Genomic DNA, 11,034 nt, shown 5'->3' with positions numbered 1-11,034 from the left:
GAACTCCTTTGCACACCCTCCTGATGTTGTAGCTAATCCTCCAAGTGCTTGCAGGGCTCTTCTTACAGGGCCTACTGTAAGCTCCAAGAGGATTGGCTACATCAGAGGGGTGTGGCCTAATATGCAAAGGAGTTCCTGCTACAAAAAGCGCCCTAAATAGCACAATACATTTTAAAAAAAATGTTGCCAGCTTTTTTCTTTCCTTCTGGCTTGATGTTCAGTGTAAAATAGAGAGCGAGAAAAAGAAAAAGAGGAGGGGGAAAGATGGCTGGGGAGAGGAGGGCAGAGCTCAAAACCTGCACTTCATTGTTTTCTGAAAATGGAGACTTGGAGGTATTGCAAATGTGGCCTCTGCAATGTTGGGTGTAAATCATGCTTTACTCCAGGGATGGAGAAGCTGAATTGGAACCCTTTGAATAAAATAAAAATCTGTACCGGAGCCCCTCCCTCAAGCTATTTGGAACAGACAGGTGGTCCTGGACAACTAAACGCAGGAGGCAAACATGGCAGTCGAGGAGAGTCACCTTTATATGAATGAAGTGAAAGCAAATTTTTAGATTTAAGTGCTGGCTAGCACAGAGCCCCATGATGCAGTGTTAAAGCTGCAGTACTGCAGTCCTAAACTCTGCTCACGACCTGAGTTCGATCCCCGGTGGAAGCTGGGTTTTCAGGTAGCCGGCTCGAGGTTGACTCAGCCTTCTATCCTTCCGAGGTTGGTAAAATGGGTCCACAGCTTGCTGGGGGGAAAGTGTAGATGACTGGGGAAGGCAATGGCAAACCACCCCGTAAAAAGCCTTCCATGAAAACATTATGAAAGCAACGTCACCCCAAAGTCGAAAAACGACTGGTGCTTGCACAGGGGACTACCTTTACGTTTACTTACATTTTAAAAGTTTGGCGACCCCTGGTCTAATGCTATGGAGTCCAACCTCCAAAACAGTTGCCGTCTCCAGGGGAAGTGATCTTTCTCGTCTGGAGATCAGTTGTAATTCCAGGAGATCTCCAGGCCCCACCTGCAGGTTGGCAACCCTCATTAGGAGATCCTCTTCTTATTGCAGTGGCTGCTGAAAGAGCTCACAGAGAGTGCGAATGGTTTTAATGGCACGTGAATGGAATTGTTTTGCGATGGATGGGATACCTTAATGGTTTACTTTGTTCATTTTACTTTCCCTCAAGCCTCTTTGGGATTCAGGCAGATCAGAAAAAGCAGAGTAGGAATTTAAATAAACTCCTTACTAGAACAGCCCCACCATTTCCTTCTTCAAGTTAGAATTAAAGGAACTCCCCCCCCCCCCTCCATCCGCCTCTTTCTCATTCCTTTCTAGAGTGTTTTGATCTTCGAGGGAAAAAGCCGGGCTGGAAATGACTGCATCTGTTTGTAAAGAAGTTTATTTTCACATTTAAAAAAGAGAGAGAGAGAGAAAAAGAGAGAGCTTTTCTGATCTCTTCTAAGGCGGAATTCTCCTTTTCTTCTTTTTTTCATTACAAAGCCTGGAAAAGAGAATTCCACAGATATACAGACTTACAACACTCACTTACACAAATACGCCCTCAGGGTTCACAAATAAATAATTCATATACATTTCTGCACACGGTATTTACAACAACAGAAAAAAAATCTCTTTTTGTTTAAGTTACATACTTTTGAAAATTCTTGGTTTAGCATAAAAGGATTCCTCTCGCGCCAGACAGGAGTGAAACCGGGAGATGGGGGGGTCATAAGCTTGTCTATGTGGGCAGGAAGGGGGCTTCGTCTGTCCTTCCGTGTGGCCAGCCAAAACCAGGACCACAGTCCTTTTTCTTTCTTTTTTTTTGCAAAATCCAAAAGAAAAAGAGTGAAACCAGAAAGAGATGGCCAGGATTTCGCCTCATCCTCAGTTTTCCTATTTGGTGTGGCCAGAAGATGCTAAAGTTGGCGGAGCCAGATGCAAATCTATGTTTGGCCCTAGCCAGGGTGTTTTTGCACCGCCTTAAGGACTTGGCGGAGAGGAGAGGAGAAATGGCGCTGTGCCTCGGTTTTTCCGTCTGGAGAATGGACTTGATAGGGGCTGCTTTGGAGAGGAGTTGTGAAAATACATGCAAGTAGGGGTTGTTTTGTAGAAAAATCGGCGGTGGAGCTCACCCAGGGATTGTTATGCAGCTGCACCTACTATTCAATGGATAAGGAGGTGGAACTCTCAGGAGGAGGTGGAACTCTTAGAAAGGTTCAGGAGCTGCGCTCCTGTGAGCTCCCACTGAATCCGAGGCCTGCATGCAAGCTCATAACAAGACCGGTTTTCCAAAAGAAGACCGTAGAATTATTCCCCGCCCTTCTCTCATAATCAGAGTCCCAGATTCCCCACTCCTCCACTTGCACCTGCTAGCATGGCCTTGGGTCAGTCATAGCTTTGGCAGAGGTTGTCCTTGAAAGGGCAGCTGCTGTGAGAGCCCACTCCAGCCCCACCCACCTCACAGGGTGCCTGTTGTGGGGGAGGAAGGTAAAGGAGCTTGTGAGCCACTCTGAGACTCTTCAGAGTGGAGGGCGCGATATAAATCTAATTTCTTCTTCATCATCTTCTTCTTATCTCCTTCCCCCACAACAGACACCCTGCGAGGTGGGTGGGGCTGAGAGAGCTCTCCCAGAAGCTGCCCTTTCAAGGACAAGTCTTCTGAGAGCTATGGCTGACCAGAGGCCATTCCAGCAAGTGGAGGAGTGGGGAATCAAACCTGGTTCTCCCAGATAAGAGCCCGCACGCTTAACCACTACATCGAACTGGCTCTGGCCTTCTTTGTGGGGTCTGGTGGAACAAGAGCCAAACGCAGGCCTCAGGTACATTTCACAACAGATTATCTCTACTCCCACCCATCCCCCACTGGCACCCAATCCCAAATACCCAGTCCCCTACATCACACATCTAAACAGCTTTCTTCCAAGGGAAGGTGTAGGCCAGGGATGGCGAAACTGCGGCTCAGGAGCCACATGTGGCTCTTTCACACATATTGTGTGGCTCTCAAAGCTCCCACATTAGCCAGCTTGAAGAAGGCATACCTCTCTTTAAATCACTGCTCCAAGCCAAGCCACCCTGTGGCTTAGAGAATGCATGTAAAAGTTGCTTTCTTTCCACCTTTCCCTCCCTCTCCATCTTCCTTCCTGTTTTGCAGCTCTCAAGCATCTGATGTTCATGTCTCGCAGCTCTCAAGCATCTGACATTTATTCTGTGTGGCTCTTATGTTAAGCAAGTTTGGCCACCCCTGGTGTAGGCAAAGGGCTCCCAAGCTGAGACATGGGTAAAGGGCTCCCAAGCCAAGATAGAAGCAAAGGGCTCTTTTGCTCCCTCTTCCTCTGTTGTTACGAGCAACTCTGGCTCCTGCAGAACTTCCTTGATTGTGCCCTTCAGCCACTAATGTCCTGCCTTTGCCAAGACAACACCCAAGGCAAACTCTAGCAAGGCTCTGGAGAACTCTGCCCAAGTCTGGGAGCTTTCAGAGAGCTGCACAGTGTTGCCAGGACAAAGTCAAAAGACCTCCTTGGCTGATGGGTGGAGATCCCACTTCCAGAGGCCAAGCCTGTGAACCACAGCTTGTTGCCCAGGGCAAATGGGCTCCTGGTGGTTTTGAATGCTGGAGGCAGAGTGCGACATGAACCTATGAAAGTAACAGGTGGCAAATTAGAAGCACACCTGTACTTTGGAAATGTGAGCGAGTAAAAATTAGCCACTGCTGATTCGAAGTAGATAGGCTTAGAGCAGTGATTCATGCAGAGAGGCGGCGGGCAGTCTCCCTGAAGATGGATAACTCTTATCATTGCAGCATGACTGGTTGCATTAACCAAAACATAGCTGATGCAGAGACATGAAAGAAGGACACTAGCCTCCCAGGAGAGGCTGGGAAGGTGGAGGCAAAGCCTGAGGAAGAGATCGTCTTTCCACCATTTTTTAAATTTTGCACAGCACGCTAGCAGATTGCTCAGGGCACATTGGTGTGGCCCCAGTTGGGCATGATTGAAGCCTGGCCCATCTTGTCCTTCCTGCCTTGGAAATGCCTTAAAGGTAAAGGTAGTCCCCTGTGCAAGCACCAGTCATTTCCGACTCTGGGGTGACGTCGCATCACGATGTTTTCACCGCAGACTTTTTTACGGGGTGGTTTGCCATTGCCTTCCCCAGTCATCTACACTTTCCCCCCAGCAAGCTGGGTACTCATTTTACCGACCTTGGAATGATGGAAGGCTAACTCAACCTTGAGCCAGCTATCTGAACCCAGCTTCCGCCAGGATCAAACTCAGGTTGTGAGCAGAGAACTCAGACTGCAGGACTGCCGCTTTACCACGCTGCGCCACTCAAACTCATAAATGCCTTAGTCCTCCTTTTAATCTCCTGGCAAACTCTGGCTTATCATCCCAATGCCCAAAAACATTCGAAAGCATGAACATGTTCAGGTTACCAAGTGAACACCAGTGGTTTTCTTTCAGTGTTTTCATTAAGGGAAAGGAATATGGGATTCTTAGGGAAGGCGGCTTGGTATAGTCCAAGTTCATCAGATCTCAGAAACTCAGCAGGGCCTATGCTAATCTGAAGTAGATAGGCTTAGAACAGTGACTCATGCAGAGACACAATGGGCAGTCTCCCCTGAGGACGGAGAACTCTGCTGTGTTGAACGGGAGGCCAAGGAAACCTCTGCAGAGCAAAGCAATGGCAAACCATCTGCGCTTCTCCCTTGCCTCGAAAGCCCCTTGCTGGGGCCTACCACAAGTTGGCTGCTACTCACACTTACGCTATGGGGCTCTTCCCGCAGGCCCTGCCTCCTGACTCGCTTCCAACTGGTCATAGTAAACAGCCTTTCTCACCTGCCTGTGAATGGGGAGGGTCCAAAAACCAAAATGGATGCAATGTGACTCAGTGGTTAAGAGTATCAGAGCAGGACCTGGGAGATGCTGGTTCAAATCTCCACCTGCCACGAAGCTCACCAGGTGATTCCGGGACACACTCTTTCTCTTGCGGGCTAGTCTTCCTCACAGGGTTGTCATGAGACAGAGAGAACCACGTGTGGCCAGAAGGGTGGGATAAGCATACCAAATGAATATATCCTTGCCTTACTGAGACTCCCCTGGGAAGGATGGACACAGGGCTGGCCCTAGACGGCCTGGCACCCTAGGCAAGGCTAATTCTGGCACCTCTCCTGCACTGATAATGACACCAAGTCACATGGGGGGCACTCAATTCGGCACCCCCAGAAGGCTGGCGCCCTAGGCAATGGCCTAGTTTCCCTAGTGGTAGGGCCAGCCCTGGATGGGCGGCATCAGATCAAGCATGGATGATAAGCATCAAATTTTGTCGGTCCTGGCTCTTTCCGAAATGAAGGGGAAGAGGCTGTTTACCAGCATTGTTCAACGCAGGGGGCTTCCAGCTAGACCGGTGTGCCTCCCAAGCCGCTGTGCCTTTCCCCTTCCGTTACACTCCTCACTAGGAAGGGTTGTGGCTCGGAGACTGCGCCAGCTTTGCACGCAGCAGGGCTCAGATTCAAGCCCCAGCAGCTCCAGGGAGAAGATCCTTAGCTCACTGGCCTCAGGGAAGTGCCTGTCCATCAGAGGAGAGAAACCTGAGCTCTGGCTGTTCAATGCCTAGATTTCAGCTGAAGCCAGAGTCTCTACCTACAATCCTGTGAATGCGAACTCAGAACTTTGAGCTCCATGGGGTTTACTCCCAAGAAAGCCTGCTCAGGTTTGATGCATTAATCCAAAGGTGGCCAAACTCACTTAATATAAGAGACATAAAGAATAAACATTAGATGTTTGAGAGCCAGAAGACATGAACATCAGATGTTTGAAAGCGGAGGGAGGGAGGAAGTGGGTGGATGGATGGATGGATGGATGGATGGATGGATGGATGGATGGATGGATGGATGGATGGATGGATGGATGGATGGATGGATAGATAGATAGATAGATAGATAGATAGATAGATAGATAGATAGATAGATAGATAGATAGATAGATAGATAGTCAAAAGAAAGCAACTAACTTTAAATGCATTCTCCAAGCTGACAGAGGGCTTGTCTTGAAGTGATTTAAAGAGAAAAATGCCTTCTCCAAGCCAGCCAAAGGGGCAGGGGGGACTTTGAGAACCACACAATATGTGTGAAAGAGCCACATGTATCTCCCGAGTTGCAGTTTGGCCACCCCTGCGCTGATCTTCCCCTCTGCGTTCAGCTTTGGTGGACTGTTGGTGGCATCCATTGTTCAAAGGAGAGGAGAGACAAAGAGATCTCGTTTCTATCTACCATCAGCTAGACTCTCTGGCTGCACCCCCTTCTATTCTATGACGCAGAACAAAATTTGGGCCAATTGGCTAGCTATTTTCACCCCTTCCTCCCCACCCACCCAATTTGAGACTGGAAGCAGATCCAACTCTGGTTTTACTTTCTGAGCCTGCGACCTGGTCAGGCTGGGGGGCACAGAAGAGGCGAGAAAGGAACTGTCAAATAAAAATAAACAGCAACTTCTGTATAAAGGGCTGTAAATGGTGCTGGTTTATATGGGCTGGGCCAACTTTCCTCTTTGGGGTGGGGGAAGCAGGAACCTCTGAGGGAAACTTCTCAGATTAAAAAAACAAAAAACAGGATCTAGTGGAAATACCAACCTCCAGATGAGGCCTGGAGACCTCCCCACACTGCAACTGATCTCCAGATGTCAAAAAGCAGCTCCTCTGGAGGAAATGACTCCTTTGGAAACTGGACTCTTTGCCATTGTACCCTGCTGAGGCCCCTCCCCAACACAAGTCCTGCCTCCCCCCCTGCCCAGACTCCACCTCCAAAATATCCAGGAATTTCCCAACCCAAAGCTGGCAACCCTGTTTGGCCTGTGTAGGTCTGAGTGAGAATTTCCTGCCCCTGCATCCAGCCAAAGGGAGTCTCGGAGCTGTTTCAAGGAGCCTGGTGCATCTAACGGAGACCCCCCCCTTCCCTCTGTCCCAGAGGCCACTGGTCTGTGGAACCTTCAGCCACACGAAGGCTGGTCAGCTAAGACACAAGTCTCCCAGTTGACCCGGCTGATCCAGGTTGGACATACTGGGTGTGGAGGGAAGCAGGGTGTGTGCAGGGATAATATGAAAGCCTGGAAAGAGGCATGGGGGTGCTTTGTACACTGCAAAGAAAAAGCAGAAATGGAGGGGAGCGCAGGGGTGGAATTCTAGCAGGAGCTCCTTTGCATATTAGGCCACACCCTCTGATGTAATCAATGCTCCAAGAGCTTACAAGGCTCCTTTTTGTAAGCTCTTGGAGGATTGGCTACATCAGGGGGTGCGGCCTAACATGCAAAGACGCTCCTGCTACAATTCTACCCCTGGGAGGGGTGGCTACACCAGTTGGCTATCTTGCTGTTAAAGACACAGGAGCCCTGGGAGAGCAAGAGATTGGCAATCCGGCAGCAGGGGAGAGAATGCACCCAGGGCGGCCTGCTAGAAGGCTGCGAGTTCGAGAGAGGCTAGGGCTGCGATCCACCGGGTGGGAGGCGGCCTGGTTGCCAAAGGGCATGGGTGGCCACCCAGGAGGCGGGCTGGGGCGGCTGTTGCACGTGTAGCATCTTGGCTGGCGGAGAGGTCGTGTGAATGCCGGAGGCGGGTGCCCCTTCTTCCCTCCTCTGGTCTCTCCCCCTCCCCGAGCCTGCAGCTCCATGTCCAGGCCGGAGGGACCCCCCCCCAGTTCACCGGGGCTGAGCGGCCCGGGGCAGGACCCCGGCCAGTGGGGGCAAGGGCGGGGGAGGCTCGCTGCCGCCCTGCAGTCCGTGGATGAGGATGCGGGGGACGAGGGGCCGCTGGAGGGCGGGCGGCGGGGCGCTGGGCCCGCGGTAGAGATAGAGGGCGGCGCCGGGGTCCAGGTTGGAGACGAGGCTCTGCGGGTAGAAGTAGGGCGAGGGGAACATCCGCTGCAGCGCCGAGTAGTTGCCCGCTTCGGCCAGCAGCTCCAAGCCCACCGCCGTCTGCCGCTTCCACTTGGTCCTGCAGGGAGACAAGAGAAGAGCACGTGGTAGGTGGGCGGGCCAGGCAGCCTCCTCTGCGCCTGCGCGCCTCTCTACCGCCGCGCTTTCAGACCGACAGCGGCTGGCGCGGGCTCGCTTGCGCGCGCGTCACGTGGGTAGGGCGCGGCTTGCAGAGGGCAAGAGCAGACTCTGGAATTGCGGGTTCGAATCCCGCCGTGACCAATTTCGCACTAGACTTTGATTTAGTTTAGCCCTGTCTGCAAGCTGACATTTTACACTAAAATCATAGAGCTGGTTTCTCTGATTCCATGATTCTAGCGTAGAATATCAGTTTGGGGGGCAGTTAAACCAGGATTAAAGGTCTAGTGCGAAATCGGTCGCACTCTTTTGGGTGCTTTCCACACACGCTCTGCAATGCAGTTTCAATCCACGAGTCACCGTTTGCAAGTGGGTCTTGCCATTTCATCCTACAAAGCCCAGTTGCGAAGGGCATTGAGAATGGATTGAAAAAAATGCATGCTTTAAGCCTATTTCGCACGCAGTAAATAACACACTTTCAATCCAATTTGAATTCACTTTGCAACTGGATTTGGCCATTTCACACAGCAAAATCCACTTGCAAACAGTTGCTGGAGTGGATTGACATTGCATTGTTTAGCACGTGTGGGAAAGCCCCCAGCACCACATAATGCGTTTTGCAACTGGATTTTTTGTTATTCTTACACAGTAAAAATCCAGCTGCATTATTTCGTGAAGTGTGAACACGCCCTTACAAAGGAAAAATCCAGTTGCAGAACTTCCATGTTCTTCTCCCCCCCCCACTTTATCTTCACACCATCCCTGTGAGGTAGGACAGCCTGAGAGCATGTGACTGGCCCAATGTCACTCAGCAAGTGGCAGAACGGGAATTTGCACCAGGGTCCCCCAGACCCCAGTCCCATCCTCCAACCACTACACCCTTTTGTTCTCCATCAGGGATCCAACCACAAAGAGATCCCCGGAAAGAAGACACTAACAAGAAATATACCATGAAACGAATGACTAACAATTGCTACGAAATATATTTCCAATAAATATTTGTGGGGGGAAATTCGTGTAGCGTGTCCAATATCGTTTACCATACAAAAAGCCCGCAAAACTTGTCTCCAACCTGTTGAAACAGTTTGGCGATTGTCAGCCATTCGTTTCAGGGTATAAGGAGCATCAGAAGTCTAACCCAGAAAATATTTCGCTCCGAAGGAAAGGTATTGGGTATTTTTAGAGAAAAATATTAATTAGCAGAGTTAGAAATGAGTCTCTCTCTCGGCTTGGCTTCGCGAACGAAGATTTAAGAAGGGTGCAATAGTCCACGTCTGCTGCAGGCTCGCTGGTGGCTGACAAGACCAATGTGGGACAGGCAGGTCCGGCCACAGCGGCTGCAGGGAAAAGTCTGATTTAGGGTTGGTGCTGTAGCAGTGCGATTCTTCCTCAATCTTCTTTTGTCCTCAAGACCAGCTATGCGTGCGTTCTCAAAGGAAGAGACAGCCTGGTGGATGGTGTGCCTCCATGCTTTGCGATCTGAGGCTAGGTCAGACCACTGGTGATGGTTGATGTAGAAATGAGTAGCACAGCAGAGAATACACAGAGATTGTGTGTGTGTGTGTTTAAAAGAATATGATTGCTTTTCTTAAAACTACAGGGAAGGGTAAAACTGGGAATAAAATAACAGACACTAACTTCTACATGTTTACAGCTTGAGAACAAAGCTAGGAATGGCTTCTCTTCTCCAAACTTAGACAAAGGGAGGAAGAGACGCCATAAAATGCAGAATAGGCGATACATTGATTTCCAATCACAACACTTAATTTCTGTAGATAGATCCAAGCGGGCAGCTGTTTTGGTCTGAAGCAGTTGAACAAAGCACCTTTAAGACCAACCCATTTTTATTTAGAACCTAAGCTTTCGTGTACCATGTTGCATTCTGGGCCACTGCCTACCTGCTCTGTATGGCTCTGCTCAGCTCTGTATGGCTTTGCTCACTGTGCTGGATTCCTCGTCTGATGAAGTGTGCTTAAGAGCACACGAAAACTTACGTTCTGAATAAAACTTGGTTGGTCTTAAAAGGTACCACCTGCTTTGTTCAACTGCTCAAAAACTTGTAAGGGAAGGTTCATCCGTGTCCCACCGAGAGATGCCCTTTCGCCCTTTCGCTCTTTCGTTCTTGTCGGCTGTGCCAGAGAAGGTCCCAAGGCTTCAGGGCATCTGGGAGTCTTGGGCTGTGACCGCAGCCCTAAATCATGCACTTTCCATCCGCTTTCAGTGCACGTCGCAACTGGATTTTGCCAGCTCACACAATGAAATCCAGCTGGGAAGCGCATTGAACGTGGATTGAAACAGCCTTATCTGGTGTGAGTGTGCTCACAGCCTTTCTCCAACTCCGCCCCCCCCCCGCAAGGCCTGATCGCCTCCCCCACCGGGTATTTGATCCGTGCCTCCCCCCCCCCAGCCCTAAGCCCCTCCCGGCTCCCCCTCCCCTCCCCAAAAGACCGCTGTCTTCCTCCGGGGGGAGCCAGGCCTCGAAACCGAGAAGCGGCCTCTTCGGTGTCCAACACGACAACCGTGCCGAGCCTGCGCCCAGCGAACAGCAATGTAGCATGAACCCGGGTTCCCGTCGCACTCACACGTGCAGTTGACCCGCAGGTCAGGGCGGGGACTGGGAGGGACAGGCTGCCTGGGAGATCAGGAAAGCCTTTGGGGTGAGGCCAGCCCCCGGATTCCTCCCTCGCAGTCGGTTCTGGAGCGTCCTGTGAACGCAGAGCGCCGTCCGGCTCAAGCGCTTCGCCTCCCACGGCTCTCTCCAGAAAGCCTGAGCGCCTGCTGAAGGGGAGGCGCTTCCCAAAGAGAGAAGGAATCCCACGGCCCTGGGGCGCGACTTGCTCTCGAGTAAACGCATCCCTCCCCTGGCAGACTCGGGGGTGGGTTTTTTTCATTAACGAGGCGTTAAAATGCTTAATTTTCTCTGCATGGATATCATCTATCTGGCCTCATCCTGCCCAGAATTAACTGTGGCTGAAATGGATCAGATGGATAGCCCTGTCAGCAGG

At 50.8% G+C, this 11,034-nt stretch overlaps 1 protein-coding gene across 1 annotated transcript in view; it reads right to left on the bottom strand.

The window, feature by feature from the left end:
- Positions 1 to 7,675: 7,675 nt before the first annotated feature.
- BARHL1 (BarH like homeobox 1) overlaps positions 7,676 to 11,034 on the bottom strand; it is a 30,589-nt gene continuing 27,230 nt past the window's right edge. The window contains exon 5 of the mRNA XM_060250638.1: positions 7,676 to 7,970. Within this exon, the coding sequence (XP_060106621.1) occupies positions 7,676 to 7,970 (295 nt within the window). The remainder of the gene's footprint in view (positions 7,971 to 11,034) is intronic.

Source organism: Heteronotia binoei, chromosome 12 (genome assembly GCF_032191835.1).
Source record: "Heteronotia binoei isolate CCM8104 ecotype False Entrance Well chromosome 12, APGP_CSIRO_Hbin_v1, whole genome shotgun sequence".
In the NCBI taxonomy this organism is placed as follows: Eukaryota; Metazoa; Chordata; class Lepidosauria; order Squamata; family Gekkonidae; genus Heteronotia; species Heteronotia binoei.
The sequence above is the reverse complement of the archived record's forward strand: the minus strand, read 5'-3'. Positions and strand labels throughout refer to the sequence as shown.